Source organism: Orbicella faveolata, unplaced genomic scaffold (assembly GCF_042242905.1).
Source record: "Orbicella faveolata isolate gen_17 unplaced genomic scaffold, um_ofav_v1 contig_27, whole genome shotgun sequence".
Taxonomy (NCBI): Eukaryota; Metazoa; Cnidaria; class Anthozoa; order Scleractinia; family Merulinidae; genus Orbicella; species Orbicella faveolata.
Window position 1 is genome coordinate 7,339,366 of NW_028301555.1, and position 22,314 is coordinate 7,361,679.

At 40.7% G+C, this 22,314-nt stretch overlaps 2 protein-coding genes across 3 annotated transcripts; one reads left to right on the forward strand and one right to left on the reverse strand.

Moving 5' to 3' along the window:
- The first annotated feature begins 9,070 nt into the window (after window positions 1-9,070).
- LOC110049490 (neuropeptide Y receptor type 6-like) lies at window positions 9,071-18,462 on the forward strand. 2 transcript variants are annotated; one of them, XM_089296873.1, is made up of 4 exons: window positions 9,071-9,201; window positions 14,002-14,403; window positions 14,805-15,056; window positions 15,585-18,462. In XM_089296873.1, the coding sequence occupies exons 2-4, from the start codon at window positions 14,018-14,020 to the stop codon at window positions 16,222-16,224; spliced, it is 1,278 nt and encodes a 425-aa protein (XP_089152999.1). In that variant the 5' UTR covers window positions 9,071-9,201; window positions 14,002-14,017; the 3' UTR covers window positions 16,225-18,462. The 2 variants fall into 2 exon arrangements, with proteins under 2 accessions (XP_089152999.1, XP_020610942.2); XM_020755283.2 differs by lacking the exon at window positions 9,071-9,201 and adding an exon at window positions 12,988-13,583.
- On the reverse strand, window positions 18,288-20,232 carry LOC110049491 (melatonin receptor type 1A-like). Its single transcript, XM_020755284.2, has one exon. It carries the CDS (start codon window positions 20,154-20,156, stop codon window positions 18,960-18,962), a length of 1,197 nt encoding a protein of 398 aa, XP_020610943.1. The 5' UTR covers window positions 20,157-20,232; the 3' UTR covers window positions 18,288-18,959.
- Between the last annotated feature and the right edge of the window lie 2,082 nt (window positions 20,233-22,314).

Sequence of the window (22,314 nt, forward strand, 5' to 3'; positions counted from 1 at the left end):
TCTCCAGTCGCATTCTAAGGTTCAGTCTCCAGCCATGTGTGTTTCGGTGCGCCCGTGCCCGGGGGTGGAGAGGATTGATTGAATGAAATAAAATGCTAAGTGAACCCCTATGGTAACAACAAGGGAGGCCTCTAAGCTCGTGGTTATGAGAGAAATTGTAACAAAAAGATTTTGATTAAATCCTTTTGCTCAGCACAAAGAATCGCGACCTCTGGGCTGGTCCAACACCGGAAGTCCGCGATTCACAGACTTCCCGTCAAATCTGACAAATCTACATGGCTGAGAATACGAAACGAATACTCTGCGCATGCTCAGAAGATCGGGTCTGGCCAGAGGTTCGCGATTCTTGGTGCTGACTAAAAAGAGCGCGGTCTCTGGGGACTAGAATGGGTCTGAACGTGAACTTACAGTGGACGCGACATGAGGCTACATACGACATAAGTGACTCAATTAGACCAATCGCCTGCGAAGAGAATGTTACCATATAATTTTTCTATGAAATGGTAGTCGCTGGGAGGCGAAGTTCCGAAAGTGTGAGTCAACTATCATAGTCTATAGTTTAACGAGGAATAAAACACAAATAGCGGTGATAAACATATTAAACTTACGCATTTTAATAACTTGACGTTATTAATAAGCTTAGGCTTTTATTGTTTTACTGTTAAGAAACAGATGTTTCTTAATCTCGTTTCCAGACCCCTTATTTACATTTCATATATAGTTTTCAAAAATTGTAACGGTCTTTATTCCACTTTTGAAAATGTATGTTGCGTAGCATACGAAACGTCAAGTTATTAAAATGTGTACGTTTAATATGTTTATCACCGCTATTTGTGTTTTATTCCTCGTTAAACTACGATGGCCCAAGAACAAAAGCCTTTATGATACATAGTCTATAGGAACCGAGAATGTACAATCTTATTAATGTTTAGCATAACCCAGAGTTTAAAATGTTTAGTTTTAATGATATATTGACCTTTTTACAGACTCGTCATTATTTTTGTGAGGAGGGAGGGCGAGTTTGGGCAATTTCCCAAATAAATTCCTGCACAGCAAAAACTACTGAAAACAATATTCGTGTTAGGGGAGCCATGGGAAAAAAAAACGAGCAAGTGCTTTCTACTAACCCGATCCTGTGTTTGACTTGAAAAAGTCAAGCTATTGCCCATGATTAACAACCTAGCAGTAAGAAAAAATATCATGCCCCTGAAAATTGCCAAACCACCCCCTCCCCCTAAAAAATAATTGTCCGCCCTTAAACAAACATTCCAGCGGTGATATAGTTATACATTTGTACCAATAGAGTTTTAGACAGGGTGCACCTTGAATGGTCTTCCCCGCTTCTCGCAGGTTGGCATGGATTTCTTTACCCTCCTTGTGTCCTCCCTGTTTTTCCTGCACGCAGAGCACTCCGTATTTCTCTGTTTCGTCAAACCTGTTTCTATGGAGCTGGTCTGACTGGATGTTACTAAGGCAACAATTGAACTACACGACCGCTGACCGTGATTTAGTGTGTCAAGTGAATTGCGTCGGTGCCTAGTCACATCTGATGTCGGACACTCGTTACTTGATGGTATTTTCGTAAAAACGTTCTTTTTTTCTGTTTCACTTTTTATGTCATCTACTTGGCTTTGACGCGCAAATGGTTCTCCATGGCTACCGACGCCTTGCCCGCTTTTTTTGGCCGTGTTCTTTGCCGTCGTTAAGGAGTGTTCTCGCCGTTCATTCGCAGTGCGTCTGTTTCCAGTGTTTAATAATTCATCGTGTTGGATGTCACGAGCAGAGATATTAACACAGTAACTCGAATCAGATTCTGTCGTAGGAGCGCTATTTGACTCAAAATGTTCGTCACATTGTGGTAATGAATCTCGATTCCCTTCTTTTATCGTGAAAAAGTGACTATTTGATCCATCTTTGTCGCATTCGCTCCGCTTTTCATCTTTTTCTTTGGCCACACTGAGCTGCCGCATAACAGTTCTGTACCTTTTGATCAGCTCCAAGATTTGTTTCTCTAACCTGTGATGTGCTTCAAACATGGTCAATCCTTCCCCGTCGGATGGACCTTCGTTGCACGTGGAATTTACCACGCTACAGGAACAGTTTGTGACGTTCGCAACGTTAAACAAATCATGCGTTTGTTCTAACTCTAGCCTAACTGTTTTCATTATACGCCAGCACATTAAGGTCACATGCTGCTCGTACACAACAAGACGTTCTTGTTTAAGGCTTAATTTCAAGCAGCCTTGTTCAGCTGCCAGCTTTGCATGTTGCAGTCGTTCAAAACGAGTATTAAGTATAAACGTTTGCTGTCGACTTGTTCGCTCATGCTCCTCGAACTGTGCCTGAAGTAGTTTGTATTCCCGAGTCAGGTTCTCTTTCTCTGTTTCCACTCTTCTTAAAGAAACTTTTATTTCCCCGTTTTCTGTGATTAACCTCTCTGTTTCAGATTGGAGAGCGTTCCTTTCTTCCTTTAGTATTTCATTTTCTAGTTGTAATTTCTTTAGTGTAGCTGCTGCGTGTTCTTTTTCCTCTCCAGCTCTACCATCAATCAAGTCGGACTTCATAAAACTATCTGCCAAGTTTAGAAGTTTCCTTCTGGCTCTCCTTTGTGGCGTGCCACCTGCTCTCATGTTGTCTTTGCTCATGTTATTACCTTGTACAGCTTCGTGTATAATCGTGTTGTGTGATGACCGACCCACAGTGCTCGGCGATGTTTTTTCCACCAAAGGATTACTCGTTTCTGTAAAATTTGAGCTTTTTTCCGCGCGATTAATTACATTATGTTCTCTTGTTTGTGCTCCTTTAAGATCATCTTTGTCTTCCGCTTCTTTATTATTATTCTCCACCGTAATATCAGTGCCATCTTTTTTAGTTCGTTCATCATCTCCAGGCACTGCTGCAGACGCTCTGTCTTTTAATAATCCAACACTTTTGATTCCTTTTTTCCACATTTTCCAGGAGAAAACCCTGAAAGAGCTTCCACCTTTTTCGGGCTCTTCGTCTAATGAGCTGTCAGCGGGAACACATTTGTCCCTAGAGTTCCAGTTTGTTTCTTTAGCTGTGAAATTTCTCGCGGCGGCGAGACACAGGATAACTAAATCTAGCAATTGTGCACAGAGCTGGCCATGTCGGCAAATATTCTTCTCCTTCAAGGCTTCTTCGCCATGTCGCCAATTGGAGTCATCGTGATTGATATGCGCTGTATATGTTTCTGTTGAGGTGTTGATTTGCGATAACCGTGTTTCTTCAACACAGCTGTTATTATCTCGACGGACAATCTTGGCAATAAACTCGTTCAAGGTTTTATCCGCTGGACTGACCGTATCTGCAAAGGACCTTGCATCTTCAATAGCGCGTTGAGGGTTAGCAAGCGACGAACGTAAAATTCCTGACACTTTCATAACATCTTCACAACTCAAAGCATTGTTTTTGTTATTAGCCACGAACGAGTACGCCTCCATGTCATAAACCTACGTCTTTTCCACCTGCTTTCTCACGTCTTTCAGTTTAAAAATGTCCTGATTCGTGCTTCATGACTCAAAATTACGTTTATTTGTGTTAGGCTGTAAGCGATAACGTCAACTTGAAGTCTAAATATTGGTGCTTGCGTACGAAACACAATTAACATATATCATAACATCGCTTTACATTTCTCCCGAAAAACATCATATTACGGTCGGCCCACAATAACAAAGAAATCATACAGTTTTCAGGACCTTCTTGTTAAATTATTTACACTTGCTTAACGCTTCCTATAAAGAAAAACGACAACATTTTTTTGGGAAACTGTTAGAATCTTTACGCGTAATTAACACCCAACCAGTGAGCAAAAGTCGACAAATAAACATATTTTTCTCGCCTCAAACAAGCTGAACCTAATACAAAAGTAACGCTCTACGTGATTAAGGGGAAGTAACATTTTGATCAAACTCGTCAATTTTGTGGCAGGTGAACTTTTCAGAACTTTAATTAGTTTCACATCTGTTTTGTAATTCGAATGAATAGGGATTTTCTTTGTTTTTGACTATTAAGTGGGGGAAGACAGAATTCGAAATTGTAAGCTTTCATCAAACTATTTGACATAATTTGGAGCAAAAAAAATTATTGCATTTTAGGCACATAGATCAGTTATAAATGTTTGGGAAAAACAAATAGTTTCCTATTGATGTACAATATGGGTTTCCCAGATCCGAAGTGGAAAGAATACATTAAGGCTGAATTGTTTTAGACCAGTGACATGTCAAAAAATGCTATTCAAAGGATGTTGGCGTGCTATGTATATCTCTTAAGATATATAAACAATAGCCTCCATTGGCGCGAAAATATGTTGGGACATTCTTCCGTGGACGTTATCCGAGAAGCGAACAGTTTTCCGAAAGCAAAGCTCGTCGAGGAAATCTGCGAGCTTTGAGAAACAGACATGATAATGTCCAAGGATAAGTATCCGAGCATATTTTTTAAGTCAAACTGGGGGCTATTGTGCTTATTATCCTTCAAATACTTTTTAGTAAGTTACAAATTAGAGGAAAACGCAGTTTTCAAACAGCTTACTGTCAGAAACGTTCACAGCTATGAAGTTGATTTTTGGTGTTTTCTCATACCGCTTTATCGACCACTCCCGCGACTGGGTTGTTCGAGCGGATAGCGTGGTTTGTTTCGTTACTGACCTGTCCCGATTGTGCTCGGCAACTTTGGAGCAACTTTATGTGGTTTCGACAACCTCGGGCAAGTTTTGCCTTTCTGGGCAACTTTTGAGCAAAATATAGGTTTAGAGCACACACCAAGCTCGAAAGAGTCAACGATTCCATAGAAAACTTCAATTTATGCGAATTTCTTGAATGTTTATCAATTTTTTGAAGTTTGAAGACGTAACCCTCCACTTGACGTTCGACAACTGAGACGTCAAATAACCCATGTGTTTTGTTCCGTCAGTTTCCCTAAATTTCGCCTATATTTGCGAGCAATTCTTTAAGTTTCAAGCTATGTTAGCACAGTATTGTGAGGAACGGAAAATAAAGCTTTGAATTAACGTTTATAAGAAAATATCAAGAGATTTGGGTAGCAACTTTTGAATTTAGGTAGCAACTTTTGAATTTAGGTAGCAACTTTTGAAATTTAGGTAGCAACTTTTCAGGATTTTTGGTTATTTTAAGCAACCTTTTGGCATTCCATGCAGTGAGCAACTTTCCAGCATTTTACGAGCACAAGCGGGACAGGCCTGTTCGGTAACACTTATTCACTGTACAGACCGCATGTATAACGTTTTATCCGCTGGATAGCGTCATCCAGCCTTCGAACAGTTGCGGCCAGCAGGTTTATTTTGTCTTCTGTTGCAAAAGCGAAAGCGTTTTGACATTAATTTTAATTGTAGAATTGAAGCCTTGAAGTTTTGAAACTCGGGGAATATCACTTAATAAGAAAACTGAACCTTGCCGACATTTTAACTAACAACAACAATTGCTATAATCTTTTGTAGCCAATAGAATTATTTTAGTTTTTACTATTTTATCTTGTACATAAGCTAACACAGGATCTCTCCTGTAACATTTAACCGCATGGCCAGCACCACGCTTTAAAAACGCAACGTATCGGATCGTTTTTAAAGCATGGTGCTGCCATGCGGTTAAATGTTTAGGCTGGCCTTGTCCAGCCGCATTTGTTTTTTTGCTTCTAGAGACACCAGTCGTGACACTTTGTCTCCTTGCGCCCCGAAACACGTGATGTGGCAACGCGTGTTTCGGGGCGCAAGTGAGTTAAAAGTATGGAACTTGATATAGTGAATGGGTCATTTTGCAATTTATGTGCGTTGGCTCTTGGGCTGGCGTTACATATCTTCGCTACACAGTGCTGACGAGTCCCAAGAAGGACGAAACAGCTGTCCACTGTTGGCGATCCTGCTTTATCGGTTCTTGTCATGTTGGTGTCTCGAAACGTCTTTTCACGTATTATCATCCTTGCAGTCTATTTATTGTTTGTCTAAACTTGAGCCTGCGTTATTGTCAGGTGATACTGGTCAGCAACCACCTTGTTTTGACAAGTGTCAATTGACCATAACATGGATGTCCAAAGGTGCATGTCTCTGTTAACAAATTAGCAAGAGCACGGCCGCCATGTTGCACGACTCCTCCGTCGTCGTCGTGCGTACGCGCCCACGAACAATACCGCTAGCCATGATAACCATGAGAAAATCAATTCATGGGTTTCCTTTTTTTTTTTCCTCTGTTATTGTTGTGTTCCGCTGGGCTGCCCTTGGGGCCGCCAGAGCTCCGCTAAAAGAAACTAACTAAAACTAAAGTATCAGGTGTCACCGTCGCTGGGAGAGGATAAATGTTAAAACATTAAATTCCCCATGTAATCCTTCTCAAGCTACTTGCCCAGTTCTTACCACACGCATTGTATGGATGTTTTCGTGGATAAAATGCGCGCAAAGCCGCTCGCGCTGTCCACGTGAGCAAAATCCTCGTCACAGGAATAGGCTGATTTAGCAACAGGACGAGAACGTCAGATGACGACTGCAGGGCGCGTGGAATAACCCGGATTCTGTTCTAATTTGATCATATTTGGGTATTTGTACTGCTCGCGCCGTCGTCAAGTGACGATCCCGTTCTCTTGCTAAATCAGCCTATTGGCTAGTTCTAGACCCCCCTCTGGGATTTTTGAAACCGAAAGTTAAACCGGAATTACCTTGGGCATAAGGACGACACGAGGGAGTAAAGGAGCTCAGTCACGGTATTTTGACTCATTTTTGCCACGTACAAAATAACCTTTAAATTGAAGAAAACCTGAAAATACTACTTTACTAAGATAGACAAACATTAAAGAGATAATAATAAACCATAAAGGAACTAGGATGTAGAAGATTGAAACAAATTACAAACGACCAACTTGAAAAATTGTACAAACCGTGACGGAGCACCTTTGACTCATATCTTTGTAGGGGGCGTAAGCCTCATCAAATAATTGCCGATTCGAATAAACAAAGAACATTAGTCTCTCGTCAACTATCGCGCGATAAAAATCTCGAGCTAATAAGCTAATTGTTCAATAGAAACACTCGTGAAAGCTTGGGAGAACGAGAAAAGTTTTTTCGAGTTCTCCCAAGCTTTCACAAGTGTTTCTATTAAACAATCAGATTATGAGCTCGAGATTTCTGTCCCTTGATAGTTGACCATGGGGCAGCCCGAGTCAACTATCACGCACAGAAATCGAGGGCGAATAATCTAATTGTTTTAGTATAAATTTACTAGTCGTTCAAAACTTTATCTAAGTCCACTTCACAGACACTTCGAAAATGCCAAGAAGCGGCAGTCATTTTGTTAACGAGGTTACACTACTACGCTACTCACTATTTATCACAGAATAGATGTGGGTAGCTTAGCCAACCAGAGAACGTCATTCGTGATAGAACGCTAGTAGATTTATACTAATAAACAATTAGATGATGAGCTCGAGATTTCTATCACGCATAGAAATCAAGAGTGAATGATCTAATTGTTTTAGTATAACTCTATTAGTCGTTCAAAACTTTACCTAAATCCTCTACACAGACACTCCTCTTCATTCCACTTCACCTCATTCCCAGGGCTTTTTCTGTCGTTGGAGCCCTCGAGGCGAAGAACCCTGGGAACGAGGATGTCCTCTTTTCTTCCTCCATCCGGGCTCTCGACTGTCAGTACTTCCTTCTTAGTGTCAGTTCAGTTGACAGAAAGCTGTCGTAGCAAATACTTCCTTAAAAAACATTGTTAAACAAGCACGTCATGGGAATACGTGACGATTTTCTGTTCACAAAGGAAGCGCTGGAAATAGCACCGCTTACAAATCTCTTCCGCGGGCACTCGCTAATTCTGGCAGCTATATTTGACGGCGGTTCCGAAACCCGCTAATACAGCCATTTGTCATCACTTCTCAGCGTTATTTCCTGTATCCCTGCAGAACATGTTATCACGTTCACGAGGAAATTATGTGAATTTTGGCGACGAATATGTTCAAAGGAGTAACTGTTTGTTCTCGACGTGACGCCGGACAAATTCAGCTTGGACACATGCAGATGGTTGGGTGGGAGAGAGAGCGGAGGAGGCGGCTTATTAGGGGAGGGATGTATGGTTTTCCACTACAATTAACGAGCTAACTGTACAAGCTTTTACGGCTGTAAAGCACACGGGTACGGGTGGGGGTATTGGATCATGGAAGAGGGTTACTTCTCAGAAGTTTTGGTGCGTGTATGCCGCTCGGGCTCATAACAGTTTTTCGAAATAAAAATAAATAAATAAATAAAAACACTACATTTCAGAGCTGGTCCCTGCGAGATTTTCTAGCATTTCAATCCTATCTTCAGTTTTAAAGATCGAATAAGTATAAAGGCTTGAGGGAATATTTTCAACACAAAAATTGGCGAAAGTACATGTGTAGGTTACTTTTTGCATTATGAATTGATCTAGTATTATACGCATTAAGCCACTGGACTTGACAACATGGGATCAAATTTCGCATTTTGTCAGATCTAAGTTGTAATTTTCTTTGCTTCGTCTCTTTCTCTCTTTTTACGCTTGAAGAGGAATGCCTTGTACTAGTTATTTATCCTTTACCGAATCACCCAACCCATTGAGCCATTATACAGCAAGAAGACATTCCCCGGTTTTTGAGGGCAGGTCATGTACGAATCAAGTTGTGTTAACCCCGCAAATATTTTGCTTTCTAGTGAGCTGACTGTTTTCTTTCTACAGTGAATACTCTCTTTTAGTGTTTGGGGTCATGTTGTCATTGTGCGATAAATATTGAACATGTTTCTCTGTGGAGCTTTTGTTTGTATTAGGTGCAAAACCAGTATTTATGTTTCGCTAGGGATACATGTGGCTATCTTAAAAAAAAAAATTATCAAAGTGTTGAAATCTATGGTATTTTAAACTGTGTCTTGCTGTTGCACGGATTCAATAATTAGTTAATAAATTCATGCACAGACGATGAAGAAGTAGTGCAACTTGAAAACGTCAGATGAAGACTGTCAGATAAAGTGCATCGTCAATGATGTATTAGCGTGTTATTTGATCCCCCAAAATGCTACTCTAATTTGTATTGTGTATGCGTGGAATTATCAGTTGCTTCATGTCTTGACGTAGTGACTGCAATCCGGATAAAATTGCTCTGTTCTAGTTCCTGTCTGTTGTATCGTAAACGCTACAAGCACTTGGACGCAAGAAAAGCGTAAGTGTCTAATTTAATGTTCTGTATTCGGTATAGTTCTTGTTTAAATGGCGTTCTGTGTGAAATTAGCTTGAAATTACCCTCGGCGACAAGTGTGTTGCTCTTTGAATCTACCTCGCGCGCACTCTTCACTGCCCAACCGAGGTCGACTAAATCGGGAAGTTCGTTTGCTCGCACATTCGAAATCTCTTCGTACATTTATCAGAAATTAGCAGCGTTGTTTCTTGGACAACCGTAGGTCTCGTTTGTCACAGATCGGACAATAAAAAGTCGTTTTGGCATACAATCTTTTCAACTACGAACGTAGGTAGCTGTTGAATAGTAACTACTTTATGCAAAAGATCGCGACTAGTTTTTGCCCGATGTTACTTGCAAATGTTTTATTTTTGTCAGCACTTTTAACACTAGCGACATTATTAAGCCTGCTTTGAACATGGCTCGAAAAGCGAACCCAAGTTTACCATATTACTGGGCCACTGGCGGCAAATTTTCTGTGAAAAGCATGCACTCAAGACACTTAGCAAGCAATGTTTATGACAGGTTGGCAGTCGCAAAGTTTAGATTTGACAATAAAGCTTTTACTGCTGTAATCTTGGTCACAGAGCGTTAAGGCGTTATTTTTTCACACGTTAAGAACACTACCGCGTTGTGGTTGGAAAAAAATGGTGTAAAAAATATAATTCTGGTCCTTCCATCCGGTCAGTCTCGACTTTAGTCATATGTTCTCCATTCTTGTAATGTGTGGCATATTTGTCGTGTTATTCAGTGCTATCCAGTTTCAAACGTCTTCCCATCACGCAGACTTTTGACAAATGGATATTGAAAACGCATCATAACTCACATCTAAAAGATCTCGCATCCTCGAGGGAGGAAAAATATATTTTTGAACGCGTCTAAATCTGGTTTTGTCGACTGATTCAATTGCGTGTCGGTTACACGAAGCTAAGTCAGTTTTGATACGTCCTCTGGCGCTGTAGTTCCCTTCTACTGTAACGTTTTTCTGATCAAAGTACGTCAAAATAATGATTTGTTAAGACATGTTCGACGTTTGGATTTTCTGGTCAAGGAATTATGCCCTGCAGTTCAAATGTGCGCTTATTAGTCATCTGCGCTGCTCCCGTGGCGGAGGTTAATAATCGTTGGTAGATGACCGCGCGAGCTGTAAATGTTATCGTAGAAGTCATGGCGAGATTTAACATTTGTTTAGACTCACTATGAGTATAACAATATTTGTACTGGTTATCAAACGGTTTACCAGTATGCTCGTGTTTTCAGCAGCTATCAAAATAATTTTTCAACTTCTGATTTCATGCTTTCGTCGACTCAACATCCTTGAATGTGAGTAAAATATAACATTGTAGGGTCTTGTTACTGCATGTTGTTGCCTACACGACCACAACACATGTTGTAATGCATGTTGAAAGATGAGCAAAACTGAGTTGGATTCAAATCAAGTTTTCGTCCACATACATCTGTTGGATATCTTTTCAGCATCTTCCACTGTCCCAGCAGAGTGAATAAAGACATTTTCAACCATTGTGTGGTTCCAGAAAATGTCCATACCCACCCCAAATTTCAAGGGGGATAGGGGACTCAGAAGCCAAACTTTTTAAAGGATAGTAGGAATAGAAACTGGTATTTCGAGAGGGATAGTGGATTCAAACCAAAAAACCCTCTATGGGAGGGACATGAATACCTTGTGAAAGATCAAAATATTAGGACCTCATGACAGGGGTTTAATCTGACTTCAAAAAACTGTTGTTAAAATGTCTTTATATGTAATTACCAACCTCACTTCAGTAAAGATTGCTAAGCCAATAGTGTTAAATATTTCATGAGAGCTGATTGTTTGTAACTATCAATGTTGATTGAAATGTTATAGAATATGAACATAATTTTGTAGCTTTTGTAATATTAGTGTTCAGGGTATATATTTTTTAAAACTGTGTAACATCTAACTTGAACATTTTTCTAACTTCCTACAAACTTTTCTGCATAGTTCAGCACTGTTCTAAATTTGGGATTTCAGGTTTCATTCCGTAATTCGTTGTTTCTTTTTCAAGAAAAACAAGAGAAATGATTTTTTTAAAATCAAATTTGAGACTGATTCAAAATTTCCGAAAAAATTGCAAAAATAAACTTTAAACAATTTTTCACACCGACGCTTGGAGCTATTTAGCCTTTCCGTAGTAAATAGTTGTAAATTCAGTCGAAACTTCAGTGGTTTGTACTTGTAACAGTAAGCGAACTTGCTGAGCAAGATTATGAAGCAGAAAATCCCAGTCTGTTTTTTAATATATCTTGATAGGAGATAATTTGAACAAGACTTTACAAGACCCGATCTTCGAAGGAAAACACTTGTCGAAGCATCCCATTTTGACATATTTAACAAGTAGGCTAGAAGATAATTTTTTGAGAACGTGTTACGTTACGAAAAGTAAGACCTACGACCTAAACGCAGATCTAAGATCCCAAGTACAAAAGAGTCCTCTCTGACGTTTGCACAAAGAAAGTTATATCAGCCAGAAGAAAATTCTCTATGAGAAGCCGAGGAGAAAAGCGATACGAGAAATTAATTGTAAGCAAATTCATTCATTGATCGTCACACATTCTAAAAGAATGTCTTTGTAGGACGCTAGAACGGGGTTGATTTGTTTAATTAAAGAGATAGGCACAAAACTGTTTGTGCTCAGCCAGATTCACACTGGCCGAAACATTTTAAAAACAAGCATTTATGATATAATTACCGAATGAAATTTTTGTGAACATATTGGCCGCCCGTTACTAATCAAAAGATTAGTTGAAAAAAACAAAAGACTGCGCAACAGCGCGGAGACTTTCCGCTTTAGTGTGTGTTTGAAATGACACCCACAATATATTAATGTTGTTTTTAGCTCTTTAAGTATTCAGCAGAGAATTCCAAAATTTCAAACGTTTATCTCCAAATCAAAGCGGTCTCCAAGCATGCAAATTTGCACGTCCGTTACCATTTCTTTATAAACAACGCAATAAAAGACCGGCTTTGTGACGTCAAATAAACCACTCAAGGGAGATAATGTGAATCTCGAAATATTAATTCTCATTACCGATTGCCGTAAACTGCTTCGATTTTACTATTGGGAATCTAGAATTACATCAAACCATGATATTAATTGAGAATTTAAGGATTAATGAAAAGCGATTTCAGTTAAATTTCCGGTTTCCTGGGAATCCTCTTTATGTTATCTTTCAAAGAACTGTGTCACGAAAAGCATATTAGGAAAAAAAATTGTCTGATCGAATTTTTCGTTCGAATTCCACTCAGTCTTCTCCAATCTTCATCATCCTTCTGCCGGTTTGTTTTATTTTCATCCCGTGAGTGTTTTTCTACCGCAATAAACTATTATTTTTTTGGGGGAAAAAAAGAATTATTTTGGCTTCGAATTGAAGGCGATTTTGCACATTACAATAATTGAATGATCTATGGTATGCTTGCGCCCCGATCAGTGTATGGCAACAAAGCCCCGTTTATGCGGGAAAGAAAAACAGGAAGTGTATATTGGCTAAAATCGTTTAAATAAGCCAACTGGTCAGACAGAAAGCAATTAGCGCGCTGTGGAAGCAAGGTAAGACTTTCGTGTTCACGAATCTTTCTTATTTCTTGCTTCGTTTGTGCATTTGTGTGACTATACTTCATTTTGAATCATCTCTCTCCAAAAGCGCTGAGATCGATAACCTTAGAGCAGTTTAAGTTTCAAAGAGAGCAGAACATTAGATTTCCTCTGAATAGTCTTTATCCGAATGGTCATACGTCGGCCGGGGACTTAAATTAAGTCAGAACCACCTTGTACATCATAATAAACAGTACCACATGAAAGTAATCCTCAATAGCTTCCATTTGAATCATCACACTAGAATTTCATCCACAGACTTAAAAGTTAGAACCACCTTGTACAGCATAATAAACAGTACGCTGACAGGAGCACATGGAAGTTCTCCTGTTTAAATAACGACGACGAATTTAATACATTTTCCGGTAGTAAAAATAATTTATTGGATTATGGGGTCAAGCATTTTCCAGACGTCTAACCAGACACGTGCACCGAGTTTTATCTTACATGCATGAGTTCACAGGAGGTCACTGGCTAAAGATATCACTAATTCTTTGTAAAGCACTGTGTGTACACAGTACCGGGAATTCCGATTTTTCGAACCTCTAAAGGAAACGAAAATTGGTTGGAGAAATCGGTCGTGGCGAAATTAATGCTCGACTGAGTACGGGGAAACGACTTTTGGTTCGAGTTATCGAGAGGTTCGAAAACTCGAGTGTTCAAAAAGTTGGAATTCCACCGTAACTTCATCGCTGATAAGTTGCGAACGAAGACTGACAAATTCATACGATGGTAAGTGCGTAGTTTTCATGGTTGCTTAAAAACAATATTTGCACAGTATTACAGTGCGACTTCTCTAAACAAGGCCGTCCGACAAAATGTTCTTCAAATTGAACGAATAAAATTGTGGATGTTAACAATAGTTTTCAACAAATTATCCATGTAACTAAGCTGTAGATTACAAAGGCAACAAATTTGAGGTCACTTTGATTAGTAACTATTTTAAACCTTTTAAAATGCCATTGGTCAATTTGCAAAGAATTTTGTTAAGTGCCCTTGGTAGTCACACTGTAACGACTGAAAAGCGAGAGGAATACACTATAATAGGGAAAGAAAAAAAATGTGTAAAGCAAAGTACTTCAAGAAAGGTTTTGTTTTCCAAGTGGAACTAAAATTCACAATCATGGTTGTATGTTCTTTTACTTCACAGCCGATTGAAATTCGAAATGGCTCATTCCACAACGGAACCTCCACCGACGGAGTCAGCAGTCGTGAAGGAACACTTACGACGCTTTAAACTCGTCATGTACATTCTGATCCTAGTAATCAGTGTCCTGGCCAACACATTCATGCTCTTAGTACTCTGGAGGAAATTTCGCCGACACAGAAAAACAGCCAAGAGTTTTATCGTGTTGATGCAGAACCTCGCCTTATCTAGCCTCGTTCTCGTGCTAGCCTCCATTCCATTCGACGCTGTCTGGCAGGAGTCGGACACGTGGCCGTTCGGTCCCGGGGGGTGCAAGATTCTGTGGCCATTACAGACTGCTTCGTTGCAGGCTATGGTGTACACTTACGTGGCTCTGGCGTATCATAGATTCTATGGCGTGTCAAAGTAAGTGCGTGACTTTCTATACTCATGTATCTGGTCCGGCATTCTCTCTCCTCCACTGAGGCTTCCTAGGGGAGGGGGAAGGGAATTGGGAGTGGGAAGACGCTTGGAGGACGATGGGAAATTCCACCTTCCCGGAGTTCCCCCCGCGCTTCCGTTATTCCCGTTCGCCAGCCTCCAAACTGCCAGAGCCCACACGGTCAAGGCAGCACAAAAGAGGCCTCAACTGAGGACAGAGTCCGACATTATTGGGCGGGAAGTGGAGGGGAGGTGGGGTTGGGTTGCAAGAAGGCAATTTGAAAAACGTTTTCCTTTCTTTCGCCCTTCTCTTCTGTGATCCCCTCGGGAACCTCTGCGGTGACAGAGGAGCGATGTTGACCTCAGTCTTTATTTCTCCATTACAGAAATCTCCTTGGTCAAATGAAATTCATCTACGCTGTCGTGACCACGTTCTTTATATGGATTGCGGGTATCATAACAGTTATTCCATTGGTGCTAAACTTGGATTACAACTACGCCAACCATACCTGTGACAGGAATTGGAACTCGCAATCAAGCCGTCAGGGGTACACCATCTCTCTGTTGCTGCTGGATTACCTACTGCCGCTTATCGCTCTGCTCATTTTGTACGTGATGGTCTGGGGACGACTCCAAAGGTAATCTTCTTATAGCTGGATTATCAGTAAAATACAAGTAGCCTCGCACTTTTCAGGGTTGGTTGAGAGGGCGAATACACGAGGGCACGTGAAAATCACCTCGAATAAGTTCCGTCCACACTACGCCGGAGGAATCTGAAAACGGAGGTTTCACTCTGAAAACGCACCAAATGTTCTCCGTCCACACTACGCCGGAGGAATTTAAAAACGCTACAATCACCGCTCATTTTGGATTTGTGTTTGAGGAAACCTCGGTCAGGGAAATCACATGATTCTCGTGACGCCTTCGTTTTCAAAGAGCTCCCTTTTGAAAATGTTCCGTCCACACGAAAACGAAAAGCCGGCGTTTTCAAATTTCTCCAGTTTGAAGAGCGTTTTCGAAAAGCTCCGTTTCCCTGACGGATTAGTGTGGACGGTAGGCCTAACCGTAGAAATAAAGCTGCGTTTTCTAATTTATCCGGCGTAGTGCGGACGCTGCCTTGCACCAACAAAATCTTGTAATTACTTATTTTATCTGTTTTACTTCAGTTATAAAATCCTGGATCCTGAACGCGCCAGCAGAAGAGACCGCCATAGCCGTATCGTGCGAATGATGGCATCATACGTCATTGTGTTCGCCTTCTTCCTTCTGCCTCATCAAATCATGTCGTTAATTCAGGATTTCGGCAACGGCGACAAGAAACTTCACTTCAAAGACGCCACGTATGTCTTGAACATCTTCACATATGGCCTCACTATCGCAAACCCCATTCTGTTCTTTGTCTACAACCCGGAATTCAGACGCCATTTTTGGCATTTCTTCAAATGCCATTGCATCACGAAGAGGGAGAGGTTCAGCATCGAAAACTTGTCCGAGTCCTTCTCGGAAGAATCCATCGGACCTCGAAAACCTCAGTTCCAGCCTCCGCCCAAGTACGAGATGCATGAAAAGAAGGAAAACAACTACGTCTCCACGCCAACCATTCAGCACTCCGAAACGAGCAGTCTGCCGCGTCATGATTCAGGCCTTGGATTGGTTGAAGCTGGCCTGTTTCCTTCGGCGGTGGATCGAATGCGCACAGCGGGGAAGTACCGCGAGTCCACGCCTTCAGCGTCCCCGCCGGGTTCGGATGTGGTTAGTTACACGGATGCGAGAGATTCAGTGGACCAAGGTAGTGAAATGTTATAAGTTAGTTATGCGTGCAAACAGAGCTTTGGGGTTTAGTAGAGACTATATATAAAGGACCGTGTCGATTTCGGACACCTGGAGAAGATACCGGCCTAAACGTTATACACGAGCAATGAAACATTGGGACGTTTTACATCTCGCCTTCCAAGTCGTTATGCTCGTTTATCTTCACCTGAACTTACTACTCTAGGCCGTATTTCGAAACATAAATTCTCCTAAGTGATTTTCACAGATTGCTTGTAATGTTAGTTGAGAGAATTTGGTATTATATCTAGACGATATCCCTTAGTGAATGAGTTTCTCTATACTCGACATCTCCGTTAATACGGTCACCTTGAATTACGGCCATTGTATTCCGGCCCGAACAAAAGCTCAGTCAGTCATTTTCTTATTTAAAGAACCCCTCGTAAACTAAACTAAAAACCAAAGTACTCTTTGGAGAAAGAGGTAAGCAATATTTCATGTCATTGATTTGTGAAGAAACTCCAAACAGTGTTAACCATTTTATAGCTTGCTTAAGCCTTTTGATTCCCTGAGGAACACAGGGCCGCAACCATTTTATAGCGGTGAATTTAAAATAAGGATACTTTAGAAAGCAACACTAACTTCAGTAAAGCGCGATTTCAATGCAGCGAGAGTGTTGCTCACACATTTAGTATATGCAGAGCAGCACACGGGCAAACGTTTTGTGATTACAGAGGGTTGGCAGTCTCAGTTTAGCTCGGGAAGGCCTGTTGTGAACTTGACCTTGAGTGATATGAAATATGTTGGCTTAGTTTCTTGGAATTTGGGAGCAGTTTGACTATGACGCCAAAAATTGCATTTCGGTTGTGTCACACATAGTTTATCTACGACGAAAGTTCTGTAGAATGCTATATTTTACCAGCTTAGCACATCAAAGCTAAAAGAAAAAACGTAACGAGTCTGGGAAGGCTAGCGGCCCGCTGGAAAGGAGGCGGTCGTCGCTTCCTAACGCGGGCTCTCAGGGCTATTTCCAGTCCTCCCGCTGCCAGACACAGACAAGTATTTCACACATCGACAACATTAGCAAAACTGAGTGTTTTCTTCTTCTTATGTATAAAGGAACCTCGTCTCTTCAAAACAGTATTTTTCCATCAGTAATGTTTCTTAGTGGCTTTAAACCAATCAAATCGAGCGTAGCATGTTTCTTATTTTATGATTTGAAATCTTATTAAATGATTTTCCGTTGAAATGTAATGATTCATTTTTCAGAATCAGGCTATATTTTGCAAAATACGTGAATGAGATCGCTTCATTTAACAGAATATCATTTAATAAGGTATTTATATAGTGTTGCTAGAATATTTACTTGCCAAAATGACACGAAATAAGCATTTATAATGTATTAATACCAAATAGTTGTGTGTTTCAAGATGGCGAAAACGCGGCAGATCGACTATTGTCGTTAGACAAGAAATATTTTAAATACTGATTACAATAATCGCAAGCAAAATGAACTTAGACAAATAAGCAATGCTACCGAGAAATACATAAACGACTTTCCCTTTGTAAAATCCAGGGATTTAATTCAGTTTCTTTTGATTAAATTTGGTTTTTGGGCGCTCAACTTGGTAAAAGTTGAGTTGATTTACGTATTCAATGTTAGCAAGAACACTTATGTATAGTTTCCAAACGTATTTCTCTGTTACCTAAGCAATAGACCGCAAGTTGTTATGGTTTATAGGCTGATAAACCACTTGGAATGTTGGAAGAACACTAGAAGAATTCGTAAATCACGAGCCGCAGGCTGGTGATATACGAATTCTTCTCGTGTCTTTCCAACATCCCAAGTGGTTTATCATGCCTCCAAACATGCGAAATTTCCATGAGTTTACTGGCACAATAATCCATAGCTGATTGACTAATCAGAGCGCGCGCATTCATTTAATTATTATATAAAAGGAAATATTATTGTTACCTACCTACTACTCGGGCCTGTTTCTAATATTGATGGGAATTCCTGTTTTATGATATTCAAAGTAATGGGTTCTTGTACACTTTTTTCTGTCCATGCAATATTTAATTGTATGATTTTATGAGCCTTTTGTACAATGAGTGGTTTGTTTAATAATTTGACTGTAGTGAGGAGTAAACAGTTTGGTATTTGAAGATCTACAATTACTTTATCTATAATTATTTACTGAGTCACTGGTTTTAGATAACCACTGTGAGAGCTTTAATAACAGAAAAATAATAAACGTTTTTGTGTTTTTCTCCGCTTCTAGTTTTCCTGTAACTAATTTATGATTGGTCGTTGATTTGAACAATACTCCGATACTCCTAGTTGGCTGCCTCATGTCCCGACTCCTCTTGTTATTTTGAGCTCGGTGCGCATGGAGTGATGAACCATGAAGAACTGCGCGCTCTGTTTCCCACTCTTCCCCGACGAAACGCAACGGCGCCCGGGGACGAGGCAGCCCAGTTGCTGAAAGTCAATACGTCACGACGACTCAGCTTGAAAAAGTTGGTCGTTCGCAATCCGTCTTAATCTGCCTCAATCCCGATTATCCTTGCTTATTTTCAGTGTACTACTACTAATTTTGTGTTCTTCTACCCTAGAAGACAAGAATTTTGAGGTTTCGTTGAATTTAAAAGTGATTTTTCATATCAGAAAAATGACACAAAACTTGAACATGGATTGAGGCCTTCATGCAACGTTTTTACCCAAGTCTTGGGTGACAGTGTTTTTCGTTTTTGGCTTTATAATTCCCTTTTCAATCTAGAGTTGGCGACGAAGTGCGGGAAATATGCGAGAACGTAACCACACCAGAACAAGGCGATGAACTGCGAGAATTTCCAAGAAGTATATCTCCATTCTCCGTTGGTACTGTATCGGAAATATGTTCCTTATGCGACGCGACGTTTGATATATCTAGTTTGTCATCTAAAGCAATTCTTGCTTTCCATATCACTGCAGCGCGCGCGGTGTTTCTAAATGTCCTCATAGCTTTGCTCCCAGCTTGGTGGACATCAATCTGCGTCCTGCGGCAGAGAAGGATCCTCTTGTACTCCGCTCTAAAGGAACGATTCATGACACCGTATATAAAGGGGTTTAAGGCTGCGTTGAGGTAGCTGAGATACGTGCATAGTAAAGTCCTGGAGCGAGGCGGTGTCGTGTCAGGGGATACGCGATCCATTGTGATAACAACTAAACTTGGAATCCAACAGATCGCGAATCCGAGAACAGTCATGAAAAGAAGATTGGAGATCTTAATCTCTTCCACGGAGATATTCAAATCTCTATTTTGTCCCAAGAGCGAGGAGACCATAGAAAGCTGGTCCCTTCTTATGCGAACGAACACAAGCGAGTAGCTTACAACAATTGTTATAAAGGCGAGAATAACAAACACGAACTCTGCTAACGTTTGCACGAGAGTGTGCGCCACAGCACAAACCGCGTAACTAGGCTCATAACGCACGTGAGTCGCCTTGCTCACAAGTAACCCCGCGTAGAATGCAACGATCATAAGCCACACCACTCCTATGAGAAGCAGAGAGTTTTTTTTGGTGAAGAAGCGTTTGTAAATTGCAGGTTTCACCACACGAAAAAAGCGGTTTAAAGCCGTCAGAGCCAAAGTGGCTATGGACATCAAGGCCAAAGTCAAAATAGCAAACCCCTGAATGTCACAGAGCGCGCTAATGTTTATCCAATCTTCGGACACAAGTATCCCGCAAGTAATAGGGATACAGATTAGCGCCATAAGAACATCCGCGATAGCTAAAGCGAGAATAAACATACTTGCTGAAGTGCGCAGTTTGGGACTGCGAATCACCGCCAAGGAAACCAACACATTGCCAAAAAGCGCCATCATGTCAATCAAAATGCACACCGCAACCTCGATGATAATAATACCAATACTACGATGAGAGCCCTGCGACATAGAATCACTCGGCATGGCTGTTGAATTCATTGCCTGTTATGCCTAGTAATTCGAGTAGAGCGCATTGTCGCTAACAAGGGTTTAACTTTCGTTGTGTAGTAATAAAAGCGGGGTTAAAAGTTTTGACTTATTTTAATGCCAAGGTAAATGTTTGCGCCCAATCGCCGCACGGTCTCGCGAATTCAATTTGCGTTACGATCTTACCATCGATCCGTTTGTTTTGTAAATAAAAGCCCTTTATGAAAGTAGATACGGATTGGTGTCTTCTAGTTGAGTTTAATTCGTTTAATTTCTTGTTAAATGGCGGTTTTCCGCTGGAACTAAAACACAAAAAAAACGTTCAACTTTTTTCCGGCTGTATAGCATAGTTTCTGTCAGCTTTTAGTCACAACTTTGTTGACAACACTGTCGAGTAATTCTAGTATTGAAAAGCAGAAATTTGTTGAGTTCTTTGGCTGTTTCCACCCTTAAATACTTTTCCCTCTTTTGAGTGACACAAACTGATTACATTGTTTACATGTCGTGTATCCGAGCATAAAGAAACATTGAATTTTTTTCACATTTTTTTATGAGCATCACTTTCATTCCGGATTAATAGACAGTTTTCGTTTGACCTTTGCCGCTTTGTTTAATTCGAACGTGACTCTTCGAGCTTAGTGAGTTAAGAATGCTTCAACAAACAAACTTAACTTAACAAAAGAATATTGAGTCGTGGAAATATAAATGTCGTAACCAATGAAAGTTTTTCATTCCACAGCTCGTAACTTACTTAATCCCGGTCTTTCCCTCAAGAGGGTAAATAAAGAAGCCCTGGGAACTAGATTGCAAGAATTGGCCGGAGACTGCGTTCTGCTTAGCTTTCTGAAGTGGCGAGAATACATAAAATTAAGGCGAGGGTGAACATGAAGGCCGTATTTTTGCTGGGTATTATGGTTTGAATGTAAATATATCGTTCAGGTTTCAAGCGGTGAAAAATCTCTCTGCTCATTTCAGGTAGCTACGTTTTAGGCTGTTTTGTAAATTTTTTGGTGATTTTTGGGTATATTTCAGGATAAATAGTTTTTCTCAAAGGATTAATAAAATTTATGGAATTAAGAAATTTTGAAGATTTGATGTTGTTTTAAAATTAGAATTTGAAGTTAGAAATTGGTAGACGTACACCAGTTGCCCACCAACCCGGAGTGCCCTTTTGGGGGCAATCAACTGTCTGGTGGTGTTCCAAACCCCTTTTTTCCCCTTTTACACCCTCTTTAAACTTCCTAAAATTTCACTTAAATTCATGTTTACCCTCGCCTTAACTCGCGAACTGATCGGTTGAAATCGCGTCGCTTTTCGATCTCTCGACATAAAGCAAGACAAGGATAAGTCGAGTCCAGTTATACTCGGCCACTCGAAGTTCAACTGTACTCGCGTAAAAAGACGACGACTTGGGTTCGTACCTTCTCAACTATGTACGAATACAAGACGAGGACTGGTTGGGTTAGATCAATTTATATTCGGAAACCGTCGCAGCTCAAAGATGTACTCGTATAAAGAGGTCGAAGACTAGAGCTCGTGCCTTTCCGACCTATATGTACGAAAACAAGACGAGCACTGGTCGGGTACTCGTAGCTCACGAACTGAAAACGAGCGCCGGTCGAGTGCACCACTTCATTAGGGTACTCGAGTCTATGGTTGAAAACATTAATGAAACAAGACGGACAGCTTTTAATTTTGCTTAACTAGTGAACCCTTTACAAAATGTTTCTGTTTGGAATACAAACTCCATTGTTTACAATAGCGTTAAGAACATTGCCGGTACCCACAGCCGGCGGTGCCTCGCTTGTCTTGAGGAAAACGATAGAGTCACCCGCAATAGGCTTTTAGGTTGACGTGCCGTGTTTATGTCGCTGGTCTGTTGATATTTATTTATAAAGGCATGGCTAGTGGGGCACCAGCGACAGGAACATTTGTTTTAAGTTAGCGCTCTGTTGTCGTTACGTCAGGTTTTAAAATGGGTAATAACCAAACCACGGAACGTTTCCAAAGCCGAGCTTCGGTCAGTAAGAACCCCGCGGTGTCGTTCACAGGGCAGTGATAAAATATTCAGGGATTGCCTTGTTTGAATGAAAGGGAGCGTGCACAGACGTGGTGACCTTTACGGAACAGTTGGTTAAAACCAGGCAACGGGCAAGGTTTTAAAACATAT